The sequence below is a fragment of the Colobus angolensis genome, unplaced genomic scaffold (genome assembly GCF_000951035.1).
Source record: "Colobus angolensis palliatus isolate OR3802 unplaced genomic scaffold, Cang.pa_1.0 Scaffold21, whole genome shotgun sequence".
NCBI lineage: Eukaryota > Metazoa > Chordata > Mammalia > Primates > Cercopithecidae > Colobus > Colobus angolensis.
In genome coordinates this window covers 3,371,187-3,389,022 of record NW_012115266.1, presented here as the reverse complement: position 1 = coordinate 3,389,022, position 17,836 = coordinate 3,371,187, and the positions used below count along the sequence as shown (strand labels likewise).

Here is a 17,836-nt window from a genome sequence, read left to right as displayed (position 1 = left end):
AGAGACGGAGTTTCACCGTGTTAGCCAGGATGGTCTCGATCTCCTGACCTCGTGATCCGCCCGTCTCGGCCTCCCAAAGTGCTGGGATTACAGGCTTGAGTCAGCACGCCCGGCCTTTCCTTGTATTTCTTAAAGGGCGCACCCTGAAGAATGTAGGAGGGACATGCTAATATTGGGGATTTGCTTTTTAAAAGGGCAGAGAATCAAATAAAGCAAGATATTGGCAATGACTGAATCTGGGTGATGGGTGTAGAGAGGTTTGCGGTGAAATGTCTCTATGGTTAACATCTTTTGTTAAAACTAGAAATGGACAACCATTAAGACTCAAAGGGGTGAGGCAGGCAGTTTATGGAGGGACTCACTACCCACATCCTGGCCCACCACCCTGCCTGCCAAGGCCAGTCCCACTGGGAGCCTGAGGGGCCTACCTCTGCTGCACCACCTCCAGGTCCTCCAGGCGCTCAGGCAGGGCCAGCCCGTTGAGCCACTGCTCCTTCTCCTCCACCCAAAGCCCACAGGCCCCGGCCTCGCTGAGCATGGTGTAGAGCGCTTGGGCTGCCGCCAGGGCCTGCGCTCGCTCGCCTGCCCGGGCCTGCAGCTCCTCGTAGTGCCGCTCCAGGGTGGGCACCCGACCCTGCACCTCGGGCGTGCGGCTCAGTGCGGGAGGCAGGGCTGCTGCCTGTTCCCTCAAGGCGTCCAGGGTTGGCCGGTGGCTTCGGATCTCCTCCTCCAGGGCCCGATGCTGCCTGGCTAGAGCCTGCGTGGAGAACTCGTCGTGACCCAGCTCGGGGCTGGACACCAGGCGCAGTGCGTCTACCAACCAGGCCTCCATGTCGTTTGCATCAGCCTGGAACTGGTAGAGGCTGGCAGCTTGGGCCAGCCGCTGGGCACGCTCCTCGGCCAGGGCCTCTAGCCGCTCCCACTGGGCTTGGAGCTCAGCTGCACGGGCAGAGGCCTGGCTTGCCCCAGGGTGACCCTCGGCCACCAACTGCTGGCCCTGCTCCAGGGTGAGCTTCAGGGGCCCCAGCCGGCCGCTCATCTCACCCCGCAGGGCTGTGTGCTTGTTGAGCAGGCGGAGGACACCGGTCAGGTCCCGGCCTGTGTCGGCTGAGGCCAGGAGGTGCTGCTGCTCCCGCACCCAGGCCTCAGCTTCGCCCACCTCCCAGAGGAAACGCCAGAGCCGCCGTGACTCCTCCAGCCGGGACCGCCGCGCCGCTGCCAACTCGCACAGTGCCTCATAGCTCTGCTCTAGCTTGGCTACCCGCTCTGACACCAGCTGCGGGTCGCAAGGTCTGTACTCTGAGAAAGTCACAGGAGAGGGTCAGAGCTGCAACCCAGCCCTCCGGCTGCTCCCTGCCACCACACTCTCTTGGGCTTCCCACCTTGGCTCTAGCTCAGGCACCATCGTTTAGTCACTATCTTTCCTGTCCCCAGGTTTCCCAACCCTTCCACCTCGGCTCTTGATGTGCTCCTTCCCAGCCCCTCCCTCTCCAGTGCCTTCCCCAGCTTTTCACCTTTCCCTGGGTTGCAGAAGCGCAGGGCAGAGGCGCTGACGGCCCGCACCCTCTCGGCCTGCACGGCGATGTCTGCCTCCACCAGCTCATGCAGCTGCAGCAGGTCCTCCACTCCTGTCAGGTGCTTGCCCAGGTCCTGAGACTGCAGCCGGCCCTGCCAGGCACACATGGAGTGCGGATGCCCGCCTGAGCACGCACGCGCTAACCTGCCGTGTTTTCCTTCCAACCTCTCTGTGGCTCCAGGTGTTGCACCCAGGTGAGAAACCTGATTGCTCACACACACTGAGATACCCCAGTTCTGCTCTGGCACCCCGACCTCCTTATCCTTATCCTTAACTCTCCTGCTGTGGAACAATGTTCTAACTAACTCCTGCTCTTGGAAGCTTTGCTGTGACTAATCTTCTCAGCCTCAGAATCATTGACACCCTCCTGTCACCACTGCTCCGCCCCAGCACCCAGCAGCCTTCCTTCCGCATCTTTCCCCAATCCACCCTCCTGGCCGCTGCCCGCCTGGGAGACGGCAGCAACCCTAACAGGTCTTGCTCTCATGCTGCCTGCCCACAGGCCTTCTTCAGAGTAGCCAAAGTGACCTTTTTACAAACGTAAGGTACAATGAAGTCTCTACCCCTCTCAAAACCTTTTAATCACTTTTTTATTTTTTGAGATGCAGTCTTGCTCCCGTCGTGCAGGCTAGAGTGCAGTGGCACAATCTTGGCTCACTGCAACCTCCACCTCCCGGATTCAAGCAATTCTCCTTCCTCAGCCTCCTGAGTAGCTGGGATTACAGGCGTATGCCACCACGTGTGGCTAATTTTTGTATTTTTACTAGAGACGGGGTTTTGCCATGTTGGCCAGGCTGGTCTCGAACTCCTGACCTCAGGCGATCCATCCACCCTGGCCTCCCAAAGTCCTAGGATTACAGGTGTGAGCCACGTTGCCTAGCTGTGGTTTTTTTTTTTTTTTTGAGACTGAGTCTTGCCCTATCACCTAGGCTGGAGTGCAGTGGTGCAATCTCGGCTCACTGCATCCTCTACCTCCTGGGTTCAAGCGATTCTCCTATCTCAGCTTCCTGAGTAGCTGGGACTACAGGCGCCCACCACCGCACCCGGCTAATTTCTATATTTTTATAGAGATGGGGTTTCACCATGTTGGCCAGGCTGGTGTTGAACTCCTGACCTCAAGTGATCTGCCCACCTTGGCCTCCCAAAGAGCTGGGATTGCAGGCGTGAGCACTGTGCCCAGCCCCTTCAAATCACTTTAAAGGATCCATGTTACTTTGAATAAAATCCAAACTCCCTGACCGGGCCTATAAGGCCCTAATGGGCTGGCTGTGCCCTCCCAAATCTCAGTCCACGGCCCCCACTCCTCATGCTCACAGCCCACCGGCTTTCCTTCTGATCCTGAACACACCATGCTGGTCCAGGCCGAGGGCCTGTGCCGGCTCTTCCTTCTGCCTGGAACGTTCTCTCCTGAGAGCTCTCTATGCTGGTTCTTGGCACTATTTTGGTCTCGGCTTAAATGACATTTTCTCAGAGGCCTTATCTGACCAGCCCCTCACGCCGCCCTGTTCCAGATTCATCAGTGGTTTTATGGCCCCTGCTCTTTTGTTTATGGAAAGGTCCGTGAGTTTTGTCATCAGCCTCCTCCATCTAGAACACGAACCCCGTGTGGACAGGGCCCTGTTTACTTTGTTCACTGCCACTGGGGACAGGGCCCTGTGCTGGTTCACACTCCACAGAGACTGGCCGAGCAGACAGGCAAACGCACCCACTGTGGGGCCCCCTCAACTCTTAATCACCTGTACCCCACCCAGCACGCCTCACTGATACCTTCATCTCTTCCATCCAGTCCATGAGGTAGAGCAGGTCCTGGAACACCTTCTGCAGCTCCAGGTTGAGGAGGAGCCGCTCCCGCCGGGCGGCCACCATCTGCCTCAAGAAGTCCCAGAGCCGTGCCACGTTGTGCTGCCGAGCAGCGATACGCTTGATGTCGTGGTAGCGCTCGGCGGCCAGCTCTGCAGCCACGGCGTCCACCGCCTGCACCCGGCCGCTGTAGGCCACGATGTCCGTCTCAATGGCTTCGTGCTTCCGTACTGCTGCCTCGACAGCTGCCAGCTCCAGCCCAAAGTTGTCCTGTGTCGGGGGCAGGGAGAGGAGGTATGGGGACCAAGGGACAGTGCCTCTGCCGGCTCCTCTGTCCTGCAGAGCACTTGGGCTGCAAGATCCCAGCTCCATGTGGTGGCTCTAAGTTCCCTTTCTATCCCACCCCCATCCTGTTTCACCAGCACTCTCTTCTGTCCCAGCCTCTGGCCCTTTGCTCCCGGACCTCTAGGCCTTTTTACCCAGGTTACGGATTTCGTGTTTCATTGTCTCTCCAACCCACGGGGCTTCTTATCCACCCCTGTCTCTCTCCCAGTTCTGACCAGCCTAAGTATCCTAGGAGCCTCTAGTCCTACCTGGGACACGAGGCGCTGGTTCTCGCTGAGCCAGGTCTCCCGCATAGCAGCCTTGCGGTCAAAGCGGGCGGCCAGCTGCTCCAGCTTCTCCTGGCGGATGAGCTCGGTGCGCAGGGCCAGCTCACGCTCGTGCTCTGCCTTCTCCAGCCGCTCCCAAGCCTGTGGGGTGGGGACAGAGTCAGTGGAAGGGACAGGGCAGGGGGGGCTCAGGGGGGCTGGAGGCACATGGTAAGTCCCATGGAAGCTCGGTCTAGTGGATCCATGGAATGCAGTGGGTGAGACGCCTGGGTGTGGAAACAGGAAACAGGGCAGCACTGGGAGTCTGTGACGCTATGTAGAAGCTTCTGGAAAAGGACTGAAGGGAGCGGGAACAGTGGAAACCATCTGATTCCTTTGTGTTGGCAGGACTGTGTGCAAACCTTATTTTTACTTTTAGTCATCTTACAACATCATGAAGAAAATAAAAGGAAGGGATAGTGAGTTGGGGACAGGTGGAATAAGCTGAGGGACTTGGGGCATAATTTCCTTACGTGACCTCGTATGGAGAGTCAGACAAAGGAGCAGGGAGCCATGTGCCTGAGAGGACGGGAGAATCACATCTGGCACAGTGTGGGCAGCTGGGCGGAGTGCCCGAGTTTCAAGTTGGGGCAGCAGATAGTAGAGTTTGGTGAAGGTTGAGATGGCCCCGGGTTTGGGGATGTGTGCAAGGCGTCTGGGCCAGGCGCTACCCTGAGGGTGGGTGGCCTGTGGGCAGCCATGGACCTTGTTGATGTCCGAGATGAGCCGGCCCTCGCGGGGCGTGTAGACCTTCTGGTTGTTGGCCCGAAGCTTGCTCTGGATGGTGAAGAGCAGCACTTCCAAGTTGCCTTTCTCGGTAAACCTGAGGCAGGAGGCCGGGTTGGGGTCAGAATTAAAGCCCATGAGGGTCACAAGGACTCTTTCCTCTTCAAAATGGCTGTCCTGTGTTGCTTTTCTTCTTACAAAGGTAATACAAGCTCTTTACGTGGAAACCAGAAAATACTGGCGAACCACAAGAACATCATTTTATTTTATTCTGAGACAGAGTCTTGCTTTGTCACCCAGGCTGGAGTGCAGTGGCACAGTCTGGGCTCACCGCAACCTCTGCCTCCTGGGTTCAAGCCATTCTCTTGCCTCAGCCTCCTGAGTAGCTGGGATTACAGGCGCGTGCACTACCACATCTGGCTAATTTATGTATTTTTAGTAGAGTTGGGGTTTCAAATTCCTGACCTCAAGTGATCCACCCACCTCAGCCTCGCAAAGTGCTGGGATTACAGGCGTGAGCCACTATGCCCGGCCGAAATAATTTTTTTTTTTTTTGAGACGGAGTCTCACTCTGTCCCCCAGGCTGGAGTGCAGTGGCGTGATCTCGGCTCACTGCAAGCTCTGCCTCCTGAGTTCACGCCATTCTCCTGCCTCAGCCTCCTGAGTAGCTGGGACTACAGGCTCCCGCCACCATGCCCGGCTAATTTTTTGTATTTTTAGTAGCGACGGGGTTTCACGGTGGTCTCGATCTCCTGACCTTGTGATCCGCCCGCCTCGGCCTCCCAGAGTGCTGGGATTACAGGCATGAGCCACCGCGCCCAGCCCGAAATAATTCTTTTATAACCTATTTCCCTGCTTATTTTTCATGAACATTTTTCCATGTCAATAAATGCATTTCTTTAATGTCATTTTCAGTGGCTGACCCGTGACTTATTTTTCTTTTATAGTGGTTGTGTTGATGAACATCCTTGAAGCTACATCTTTGTTTAATGCCCAGAAGACGACTTCCTAGGTTAAAGGGTACACCTTAAATCATTCCCTGGAATGCATAGAAACAGTTGTTTTCTGGACTAACATTAGTTTCAGAGCTGATATATATTAATTCCAAAAGAACTCCATGACAGCATAAACACAGACGTTTTGGCAGGTACTGAACAGAATTGCCTAAGAGCAATCACATACTTGGAACAGTTAATTGCTAAAATATTGAAATAAGAATCTCTGCAATTCTCACGTTACCAGCCACACCCACGTTGCCGGTTACGACCTGCCTGTCAGGTCCAGTCCCCTCTATCCTATGCTGGGATTGGGTTGCCATGACACCCTGATCAGTAATCTTATCTGATGGATTGCACTGACTCAACACACCATAGCAATCATTTCCACAGCATGTTTTTTTGTTTGTTTTTTGAGATGGAGTCTTGCTCTGTCACCCAGCCTGGAGTACAACAGCATGATCTCAGCTCACTGCAACCTTTGCCTCCCAGGTTCAGGTGGTTCTCCTGCCTCAGCCTCCTGAGTAGCTGGGACTACAGGCATGTGCCACCATCCCCAGCTAATTTTTTTGTATCGTTAGTACAGACAGGGTTTCACCATGTTGGCCAGGCTGGTCTCACAACTCCCGACCTCAGTAGAGATGGGGTTTCACCATGTTGGCCAGACTGGTCTCAGTGATCTATCCGCCTTGGCCTCCCAAAGTGCTGGGATTATAGGCATGAGCCACCATGCCCTGCCCACAGCATGATTTTTATTTTTTTTTATTTTTAATTATTTATTTATTTATTTATTTTTTTGAGACGGAGTCTCGCTCTCTCGCCCAGGCTGGAGTGCAGTGGCCGGACCTCAGCTCACTGCAAGCTCTGCCTCCCGGGTTTACGCCATTCTCCTGCCTTAGCCTCCCGAGTAGCTGGGACTACAGGCGCCCGCCACCTCGCCCGGCTAGTTTTTTGTATTTTTTTAGTAGAGACGGGGTTTCACCGTGTTAGCCAGGATGGTCTCGATCTCTTGACCTCGTGATCCACCCGTCTCGGCCTCCCAAAGTGCTGGGATTACAGGCTTGAGCCACCACGCCCGGCCACAGCATGATTTTTTAAAATGGCTAATCATTAAAAAAAAATTATTTTGTATCAACTACGTTGTTTGGATGCTTCTGGCGTGGGAAATCTCTGCTGCACTTATGTACTGCCAAATTTCCCTCCCTGAAGGTTGTGCTAATTTAGGCTTCCTCTCGTGGGAGCACAGCACAGGGCAGAGTGGGGCCCCAGGGACACCTACTTGGGTGGCTTCTCCACGGTGCGGTAGGAGTTGAAGGACTGCAGCTGGTTCTGGACCCCACTCAGGGAGTTGGCCAGCTGCCGGTCATTGAGGGTCACAATCGTTTGCTCAATCCACTGCAGCAGCTCCGAGGCCAGGGACTCGTATTTCTCAACCAGGCGCTCTGCCTCCATGGCATGGTCCAGCACCTGGGAGGCAGAAGACAGGGACATGACAGTCCCAGCCACAGGGTCCCTGGCCCAGTCCTGCAGCTCCACCCTGCCCTTGCACTGGGGGAGTAAGACCCCTCAGCCGGGCCTCCTCTGGCCTTTAGGCCTACTGCCCACGGACAGTACCTTGCCAATTCTCTTGCCTTCCACTGCCAGGGCCTTCATCTTGGAGAAGTAATGGTAGTAAGTAGCCACATAGGTAATGATCGACTTCTCATCTGGCTGGTCCACATTCACATCTGCAAGAGAGGACCATTTGGGTCAGGCCTCCCAGAAGTACATCCACAACTTGCATCACCTACCCCAAACCCTGGGTCTGCCCAGTCCTCCAAGGCTGACATCTCTCCATCCCCTTTTAGAGCAAAATGACAACTTGGCCATTCAAATGAAAAGGGCACCAAAAGCTCACCTTTTTCCCCTTCTTCTGGAAACAAGAAGGGCCCTCCAAGCAGAGCACAAACCCCAGAAGGAGGCTTTTACCCAGAGTTCCCCATGGAGACCAAAATTAGTTGTTTGGGGAAGAAAAGCAAGAAAAGAAACAGCATTGCTATGTGGGGATGGATCACGGCCTTTTAGGCTGGAACAATGTTTAAGAATTCAATGGAGGCCAGGCGCGGTGGCTCATGCCTGTAATCCCAGCACTTTGGGATGCCGAGGTGGGCGGATCACGAGGTCAGGAGATTGAGACCATCCTGGCTAACACAGTGAAACCCTATCTCTACTAAAAATACAAAAAAATTAGCCGGGCATGGTGGCGGGCGCCTGTAGTCCCAGCTACCCGGGAGGCTGAGGCAGGAGAATGGCGTGAACCCGGGAGGAGCTTGCAGTGAGCTGAGATCGTGCCACTGCACTCCAGCCTGGGCGACAGAGCAAGACTCTGTCTCAAAAAAAAGTCAATGGACTGAGGGACAGCAGGACAGAAGGTATGAACTAAGCCTCCTGAACCTAAGATGCTCAGAGCGATGGGCCCTGTGATCCCCGCAGCTCAGTGGGGACAGAGGCCAGCTCTCAGCACCATCTCCAGGTGTGATCATGCTGTTTCTAACCTCAATCCCAAACCTCAGCTGTGGGCCCAAGGAAGGGAGTGTCTTTCAAGCCGAACTGGCTTCCACCACACAACCGAGGCTGACCGTAACTTGAAATCTATGGGTTCTCTTAAATAGGCCAGATTTTATCCTAAAGGTAAGACTATGAGACTGGAAGCCTCTTGCCCATTTCTGGAAACATGCAGGCAGGCAGGAGCCACTGAAGTCATCTTGGAAAGTTACAGAATGCTTAGCTTTATTTCCGGGTTCTGAATTACAGCCATGCTGCCCAGAGGCTCTCCAAGGAGCACTGCATGAAGCCTGTGTCTGTTGCTAGCTCACTGACACTTGTCATTCTGGAGTAAAAGGGTCCAGGTGATAGGGCTACAGGTAGAATGGAAAACAGGGAGAAAATGGCCAAGACCAGTGAACATCCACCCAGTGAACTTTAGGAGCACCTCCAGCAGGGGAGTCACTGGGCCCTTCTCTCCTCCCTGTTCTGGCTGCACCAAGATGGGTCTCCACTCTCCCAGGGGCAGCAGAGGAAACAGGCTCTGGAGCCAAGCTGCCTGAACGCCAATCTCAGCCCCATCTGCCGGAGGACTTGGGCAAGTTGCTTACCCATTATAGGCCCCCATCGTCTCTTCCATAAACTGAGGATAACAGTACTGATTTCAAAGGGGTATTGTGAAGATTAAAGCATGTCAAGCGCAGAACCAGGTACCAAATAAGAGAAAAATCGCAGTCGGGTACAGGGGCTCACACCTGTTATATCCCAGTGCATTGGGAGGCCGAGGTGGGCGGATCACAAGGTCAGGAGTTAGAGACCAGCCTGACCAACATGGTGAAACCCCATCTCTACTAAAAATACAAAAACTAGCTGGCCTGGTGGCACACGCCTGTAATCCCAGCCACTCGGGAGGCTGAGGAAGGATAATTGCTCGAACCCAGGAGGCGGAGGTTACAGTGAGCTGAGATCGCGCCATTGCACTCCAGTCTGGGCAACAGAGCGAGACTCTGTCTCAAAAAAAAAAAAAAAGAGCCCAATCGCTGTTACTGATCTCATCTATCTCGTCAGCATTATGACCAGAACCACAGGAACCAATCAGCAAGGTCAGCTGACCACAGGCCAGTTCTGGGTAAGAGTGGAAGGTCATGCAGCTTAATTTTTTTTCTTAAAAATTTGTTTTAAAAAAATAAAGACAGGCCGGGCGCGGTGGCTCAAGCCTGTAATCCCAGCACTTTGGGAGGCCGAGACGGGCGGATCACGAGGTCAGGAGATCGAGAGCATCCTGGTTAATACGGTGAAACCCCGTCTCTACTAAAAAAAATACAAAAAACTAGCCGGGCGAGGTGGCGGGCGCCTGTAGTCCCAGCTACTTGGGAGGCTGAGGCAGGAGAATGGCGTGAACCCGGGAGGCGGAGCTTGCAGTGAGCTGAGATCCGGCCACTGCATTCCAGCCTGGGCGACAGAGTGAGACTCCGTCTCAAAAAAAATAAAAAATAAAAAATAACTGAGAAATGATTTTCATACCACAAAATTCACCCTTTTAATGTACATAATTCAGTGGTTTTCAGTGTAAAGATGTATTTTTTAGGGGGAGGGGTAGTCATGGGGTCTCAGTATGTTGCCCAGGCTGGTATCAAACTCCTGGGCTCAAGCGATCCTCCTTCCTTGGCCTCCCAAAGTGCTGGGTGTGAGCTACCATGTGGTTTTCAGCATATTTACAAGGTTGTGTAACTATCACCACTTTCTAATTTCAGAACATTCTCTTCCCCCACCAAAGAAGCCCCTGTATCGGTTAGTGGTTACTCCATGTCTTCCCCCTCTGCGGCCCCTGGCAACCACTGGTCCACCTCCGGTCTCTACCCTACCACCTCTTTTTCACCTAGCTCTGGCCCCACCTTCGGGATCCAGCAGCTTGGTAAGTCCCAGTTCCTTTTCAGCCAGATTGAATGCATTCTGCAGATTATAGTGTGCATTACACTTCTTCAGAGACTCAAAATCCAGCAGGTCTGGCCTGGGTGGGGAGGAAAGACAGAAGGGATCAGAAACATGTGAGATCTTAAAGAGGAAGAGGAAACCCACACCAATCTTTATCCCTAAGTCACCGACCCAATTTTGTCCAGAAGTAGGCATCCCAAACCCACACTGCTGCTCACAGCCCCTCCCCATACTGCCTCCCCTGCTTCCCATCACAAGCGCTCTGTGCAGTCCTGCACCCCCACGTTCTGGTTCTGCTCGGAGTGCTATCCCTTCCTTCTGACTGCTGTGCAGCTCATCTCATCTCTGTCTCTACATGTGCAGCCCAGGTCATTAGCTGACTCCATCTTCTCACCGGTGTTTATGCACGATGGCGTTGAAGGCTAGTCCATCTCTCCAGCTGGTGGTGAAGTTGTGTACATTGACGTTGGGATAACTATAAACAGAGATTCGGAAAATGGTGAGTAGGGCTGAGCCCTGGTCTGTGATTCCAGGGCAGTCACCAGTTCATGGTTCCTGGAGCCCAGCACAGCCTGAGGGTCACTGACCCTCCAGTGCCACATGCCCAGGGCATCCTCACCCTGCAGTCTTCATCTGGCACCACAGAAGCAGGGCATCCTTGGCTGACTTCTTCTCCTTGTTGTCTTCTGTCTCCACACTGATGTCTTGGATCTAGGAAGGAAGCAAGCAGGGCCCTCACTCCCTGGACAGGAACTCCTGGTGTTATCAGAGATGCTCAGATAAATGGCAGGAAACCACTCTTTAGACTGTGGTAATGGGGTGGACAGGCATAGCCTGAGGTCCTTTCAACCTAGGCCAGGGACCACAGAACACTGGGTGTAAGGGGTTTGAGGCAGCAGATTAGGGTAGGATGCTGAAGAATGGATGTCCCTGAGTGGAGGTGCTGGTCCCTCCAGGTGGGGAACTGCAGGCGGAAGAGTGAATATTTTCTGAGAGCTGGCTCTCCAAGGTGTCTAAAAGCTGGCTTTCCAAGGTGAAGCTGACAGAACCCGGGAAGGAAGGGGGTGATCAGGAATGCTGTGATGACATGAGGACACTGGGGCATGGGAAGCAGGAGGGTGACTGTTCCACTGGGGTTTATTCCAGCAGAGTTTATGGCAGGGGATTGGGGCCAGTGACCAGACCCTCTAGAAGTTCCCAAACCCCTTGTGGTGAAGGACCAGTTTGTAAAACTTCCAGTCCCTTGTGGACCAACCTGTGGTCCTACTGCACATGACCAATACACAGACCAGCGCACAGGGAACTTGCCACAGGGGTTTGACGTTCACCCACGCTGGTTTCTACCCTGTTGAAGGAGGGGAGTCCACTGATCTGGTGCTTGGATAGCGCCGCAATGGCAACTGCTACATAAGGCTCTAGATCCTCCGTCTTTGTGTTTGTTGTGTCACGGGCCAGCAGGAACGGTCTGTGGTGCAGAACCAGGGCAGGAACCACACCCTGTGTGACAGTGTGCTGGGGTACCTGGAATCGAAGGATGATGGTCCAGACCAGCCCAAGGGTCAGTCGGTGGTTTCCGTCCACAATGTCATGGGAGCCCATGTTTTCCAAGTGCACTTTCTGCTCCTTGAGGAACTGCAATGCCTTGTCCACGTTCTCCAGGCAGTGGATCCGCATGCGGCCCTTTGTGGGCTTTGGCTGTGGAGGGACGGGGGCAAAATGGCACGGGACTGTGGGCTTCCACCTTCTTCCCCAGCCTTCCCAGGGCCCGGCTTTGCACACCTTCCCCATGACCTACCTCAGGAACACGTGCACAGCCCCAGGGCTGGAGCCAAAGCTGAGGTTACAGATGAGGCTTGGGCAGATTAAGATTCCCAAGGGAATTAATTGCACCCAGAGTAGGTGGAAAAAGAAATGTTTTCAATGGGGCCACTGTTCCTGTCTCCACGAAGCAATGCTCCTATGTAATCCAAGTGGCAAAGGCGCTCGAAATGAACCCATCCTCTGAGCAGAGGGAGCCACTGCTTCCCGCCCTGTGCCGTCACTCTCTCTGAGGGCTGCTCCTCCAGCTGGTCCCCTTGGACACTTTTCTGAGGCCCCCTCTTCCCTTCATGACCACAGCTCACCAGTGTCTCTCCGGAGAGCACCTCGAGGAGCCTCAGCAGGTTGCGTCCATCCCGGAGGTCGCTGTACAGGTCCCCCACCCGGCATGTGACCCGGGCCAGGTGCGAGTTTACCCACTTGGTGAAGGTTTTCTTCTGTACGGCTTCTCGTTCATCTGCGGTGGCAACATGGGGTTATTTCTGTCCTTCGAGTTCAGCATGCCTGCTTCTAAACACCAGTTGGCAGGGGTGGGGGATGGAGGGGCCTGAGAGACGGGAAGCGGGGTCCTCCAAGGAGGAGGAAGGTAAGGAAGATGACCAGGAGGAAAGCCCGTAACTTAGAATGAGCTCATAAGCAAGGTAAAGAAGAAAGATGAAAGACAGAAAACAGGCTTTGAGAAGAAAGGATGAAGACCTCGGAAACCATGGGACATGCAGGGAGGGGCTGGGGTGGGGCAGTCGTGTAAGTGGCAGAACACTGGTCAAGTGACTTCATCCATCAGAGCCCCAGTGTCCTCATCTGTAAAATGGGAACATCACTTTCTACTTCAACAGGTCATTGTGTTGATTAAATGAGATAAGGTATATAAAACACCTAGTTGGTGCCTGGCACAAAATGGCTCCTTGGTGAGCTGCTGTTATAAAGTGGTGTGATCTGACCTGAAAGAGCAAGAGCTGCCCAGGCCGGTGGGAGGTATGGCTGTTCTCTTTTGGTTGTGGACAAAGGAGAGGGTGTGGGCTAAAATCATAGCAGCGGCTCTTCCAAGTGGTCATTAGGACTTGATGGTATAGAGGCTGCAGGCCTCCTGAGTCAGCTTACTGTCCTTGGATAACTTAAAAGAAAAGGCAGGCTCCTCTGTTTTGGGGGTTGGGGACAGTACGTTCAACAGGCTGCAAGGGGATCCAGTTCCAGGACATAAACACCCCATTGCTCAGAAGAACAAGATGTTGAGAGTTGGCAACTGGGAAAACAGTGAGGCCAGGAAACATGGGGGAAAAAAAGCCAGGCAGAGTTAGGCACCAATCTCAAAAAAAAGTTAGGCAATGCCCTGCTGCCCAGCCCACAGAGGAGGGGAGCCACTGAAGAGGAGAAATAAGTACTAGGTTCCACAGGAAAATAAAAATTAAGAACGTTCTAAGTGACAAAGTGAAAGCATCAGAAGCTGCTCTGGTGATGAGGATTTCTGCCACTTCCCCACAGAGAAGCCCTGTGCAAGGACCCAACCCAAGTAGCTGGGGTCTGAAGAGTCACTTTTGCTTCTGTCTCAGCACCAGCATCTCAGACACCAGAAAGACTCATCCCTTACTCTCACATTCCTAAGCACCTCACCCATAAGACACAGCAACACACCCACGTCGCTCCCTGTCTCTTACTTTCAGCCACTATACCGGCACAAAACCTGGGGTCCTAATAACAACATGGGATGGCCCCATGCTCTCCAGCACCTGTGAAACCAAGGGTGCCTTGGGGCCTCCCGGCAGGTCTACAGGCCCCATCTGAGCCAGGAGGAGCCTGGGTCACAAGCCATCACTGGATCCAGGGGGGCTGCCCTGCTGCTGGGCACCCTGGGGTGAGACCATTTTGGCACACAGGCAGAAGACACAGAAGTAGTGTCAGCTAGGAGGAAAATGGGCAAGGTCAAGCACGAGAAACCAAGTGTTATGCCACAAGACGCCCACAGCATCCCTAGATCCTTACACACACACACACACAACAGTGATTCCCAGAAACACACCCAAGCACTTGTGCCAGAGTGAACACACACCTGCGCAGACATCTACCTGGGCCTGTTTGCACAGATCCTCTCCTTCAAGACACTCCCTCTGCTTCCACACACACTGCCCCCTTGCACACATTCAGACGCACACTCAGAAGCGTGGAAAACACAATCTCCCGGTCCCTGGGCCTGGCTCACCCCTAATCCTCCCCTAACTGTCCTGGCTGGCGCTCCACCGCCAGATCCAGATCCGCCTTAGAGGCACTGTTGGGGCCTCCCCGGGTGCTGGCGCCCCCACGCCCCCCCAAGGCTGGTTGCCTTTGCTCCATGCAGCACCCCGAGGCCCGGCAGTCACACCCACCCATGCCATCATACATGGTCCCTGCCAGTGGGTCCAAGCCTTTCCCCATTCCGTTGACATCTGTGTATTTTCCAGCCTCTTGTAATTATCCCCTCTAAGCTGCATCACGTTGTCTCCCAACACAAACACTGGAGTCACACTGTGTCCCGTGCTGGGTCCTCAGCTCCGGCCACTCTCCCCACACCCAGGTCCCTCTGGCCCAGGCGCAGTCGTCCCCACAGGGGGCCCCTGGGCCTCACCTTGCAGCTGTTTGAAGCGTCCTTCCAGCACGCTGGCATACTGAGCAGGGTTGATGAAGGCAGCTGGTGAGAGCAGGAGGCCCCTGGGGTTCTGGGCCCCTTCCACAGCCTCGTAGTAAAACTCGCCAGCCTCGTGCAGGCCGTTCCCGTGCACCCTGTTCACTCCGTTCCCATTCATGCTGCCAGCTGCTGGCTACAGAGCCCAGGGCCCAGAGTCCATGCTCCCCACTGGCAGGGGGCCAGTTTCTGTTCCCAGTGGAACCTCAGGCTGGACTTCAGGGTCGGGGGATTCAAGAATGGTGGGAATTACAAGGAGTGGCAAAAAGAGTTACGAGGTGTCCCGAGCTCCTGAGACAGAGAGTGGGGGCACGCCTGGCTGCGGCGAGAGGGGACAGGCGGCTCCAGACAAACAGGTTAGACAGTGTCGGGGAGGGGAAGGAGGCGGAGCGTGGCTGGCGGGGGCAGGGCCAGGCCCTGCGGGGCGGCGGAGGAAGGTACTGCCAGCACCTTCGAGACCCGCCCATCAGGCCCCAAGTTACCTAAGAATACGCAAGATCCACGAGAGGGGCCCCCCAGTGCAAACTCCTGTTTCCCAAAGGTTTGCAGGAACAGCGAGGGCGACCCCTCTCTGCGTGACTCTGGGAGGTCCTTCTCCAGGATGTGTGGGCTTTGAGCTCCAGCTCAGAAACAGACAAAGAGAAATCCGGAAATGAGGAGATCCTCAAAGAGGAAAGGCCAGGCACCGTGCAAGGTATTTTGTTTTACTCCCTCATCTGTGAAATGGGCACTGTTTCCACCTTTCCACCTGTTTACCACCACCTCCAGTGCCAGCTCCTTCCCTGCCCTCCGGCCCACTAGGGCCATCCTCCACCAGGCCATCCCGGCCCCCAGACACCCTGCTGCTGGGCACATCTACCAGGCGCCCTTCCTCTCGGCTTCAGCGTTTGCCACGTGCAGCCTACACTTGCCCTTCCCCGTCTTCATTCATTGTTTATTTGACACCTACTGGCTGGAGACACAGTGCTAGGCAAAGACCATGCAGAGCTGCCTCTTCAGGGGAGCCCAGTTTAGTGGTGGAGATAAACACCCAATGAGAGCACGAGGTCGCACAGATGTGTGCACAGACACAGTGACAGTCCTGGGTGGTCCGAGTTATGTGCAGCCAGACATGGTGACAGTCCTGGGAGGCATGTGTCCTATGTACACAGGCATGGTGACAATACTGGGTGGCACTGGTCATGTGTGCAAACATGGTGGGTGGCACATGTTGTACACACATAGACATCATGAGAGTTCTAGAGGCTACATGAATCCAAAACCAGAGTGCCAGGAATATTTCCCCCAACCATGACATTCTCCATAACCCACACCTTCTGTCTCCTGTGATGTACAGATGCACTGGTAGGAGCGTTTCACAGCCGGCCCGAAGACCCAACCAGCAGGACAGAGAAGCCCAGGAGAAAATGAGAGGGGGCCCCAGGAAGCTATGGCTGCCACAAGGGGGTCCTCAGACTGGTGCTGAGCTGGCTCAAAAGAATCACTTGGGGAGCTTTTGAAAAACCCTGAGTTCTGGACCAAGATTCTAATTTTCTGCGTCTAGGGAGGGGCTTGGAAACCTGTATTTGTTAAGAAAAAAAACATCCCTGGGTGATCCTGTAAAACATGTGGCCAGGTTTGGGAACCTCCCCCTTGAAGTCTCTCTTCTTCTAGGGGCCAACCCCACCCTCACTGGGAGCATCACCTCTTGGTGAGAATAGCTGGGGCCTTTCAGACTGGGTTGGGTTTGGCTGGGCTGGGCAGCTGGCAGGTCAATGGCAATGACAAGGGTGGGATGGAGGAGGAAGCCAAACGGGGTGGGTGGCCTTGGGGTGTGTGGGTGAGTCAGCCCCACGCCAGCCACTGGTGGTGTCAGGTGGCAGCCGCACTCTTGTTGCCATGACAACTCCTCCCCCGGAAGACAGGGAGGCCGTCAGACGAGTTTCTGCTCAGAGCAGAGAGCCCAGGCCCCAGGCCGTAGGGAAGGGTAGGGGCCAAGGCAGGCAGCACACCCAGGAGAATGGGCAGCTGCTGAAACCAGCAGCAGCGGGAGGAGGGAACCTGCTTCAGGGAACAGGCAGATGAGATAATGGGAGTAACAGGCAGCAGGTGGAAGGAACAGGTGGGGAGGGAGCAGAGGGGAAATAATAGACCGGGAACAGGTGTGAGAAATGACAGTGGAAATCAAAGAAGACACAACAAGGGCATGACAGGTAAGGGAGAGGTGGGTGGAGACGGGAGTGGCAAGAGCGAGAGTGCCGAAGGATGAAGGGACGTGACCCTGGGGGCTGAGGCCAGAGAGGGAAGCTGTTTTAGTCAGCTTAGCCAGTCCAGGGGCCAGTGCAGCCTCTCTATGCTTGGTGGGAGGAGCTGGGGAAAGTTCTGAATGGCCTGAAGGCTATTCTTGAGGCTGGGTTTGGGGACCAGGGAATTGATAGGGTGTTCTGGGTCTCCCACTTAGAAAGAAAAGTCAGTCTTCCCATAAAGTTAAAGGGCTCTTCATGACAAGCTGACAAAGCCTCCTCCAGCATCCCCCCACCTCGACCCTCCCCTGACCTCACCTGCCAGAGCCTTAATGCGAGACCTCTCAAAGAGGCGGGCTGAGCTGCTGTCATTGTCCCAGTCTGAGTCAGGAAGGTCCCAGCGGTTGTTGATGTCGCTGTACTGGCCCTGGATCTCCAAGCTGTCAAAGTCTGTGGGTGACAGAGTGCTGCTCATGGTGGTGGCTGGCTTCCTGCTCCTGCAAGGAGAATGCGGCCAGTGAGGGTTGTCGAGGGACCACTAAGCCCTCCACTCACCACCAGGGCCTTCTGTCTTCCTGCCCTACCTGTGCCCCGCTCTCCTTGTGGCCAGAGGCTGTGGTTGGCTGCTCAGTGGAAATCAGCCCCGAGAGGGAGAGGGGAAGCCTAGGGACAGGAATACATCAGAAGCACAGAAAGTGAAGCAGGAAGGCAGCAGCAGCTCAGAGTAATGCGGTGGTCAGGAAAAGCTCCAACGCTTCAGGCCAGAGACGGATGGGTTTGGGGGTAAGGAAAGGGGTGATGGGCTTCAGTGCTTCCGACAGCAGTGTACAGCCCAGGATAATGCAGGGAGCATATATGGGGCCCTGTGGACAATAATGACTAGAAAGTGGCATTCTTTCCTTCCACAAACTGTCCTGAGCCTGTGATCAACCCAA

At 54.7% G+C, this 17,836-nt stretch overlaps 1 protein-coding gene across 1 annotated transcript in view; it reads right to left on the bottom strand.

The window, feature by feature from the left end:
- Positions 1–17,529, bottom strand: part of SPTBN2 (spectrin, beta, non-erythrocytic 2) — a 36,479-nt gene extending 18,950 nt beyond the window's left edge. Inside the window, exons 1-14 of the mRNA XM_011942404.1 lie at positions 17,486–17,529; positions 17,220–17,398; positions 12,329–12,480; positions 11,727–11,900; positions 10,825–10,916; positions 10,600–10,680; positions 10,166–10,281; positions 7,362–7,474; positions 7,027–7,214; positions 4,732–4,849; positions 3,970–4,128; positions 3,344–3,646; positions 1,515–1,668; positions 429–1,299 (exon numbers count right to left, since the gene is read on the bottom strand). Coding sequence (XP_011797794.1) covers positions 429–1,299; positions 1,515–1,668; positions 3,344–3,646; positions 3,970–4,128; positions 4,732–4,849; positions 7,027–7,214; positions 7,362–7,474; positions 10,166–10,281; positions 10,600–10,680; positions 10,825–10,916; positions 11,727–11,900; positions 12,329–12,480; positions 17,220–17,376 — 2,678 coding nt within the window. The 5' untranslated portion in view covers positions 17,377–17,398; positions 17,486–17,529. The remainder of the gene's footprint in view (positions 1–428; positions 1,300–1,514; positions 1,669–3,343; positions 3,647–3,969; positions 4,129–4,731; positions 4,850–7,026; positions 7,215–7,361; positions 7,475–10,165; positions 10,282–10,599; positions 10,681–10,824; positions 10,917–11,726; positions 11,901–12,328; positions 12,481–17,219; positions 17,399–17,485) is intronic.
- Between the last annotated feature and the right edge of the window lie 307 nt (positions 17,530–17,836).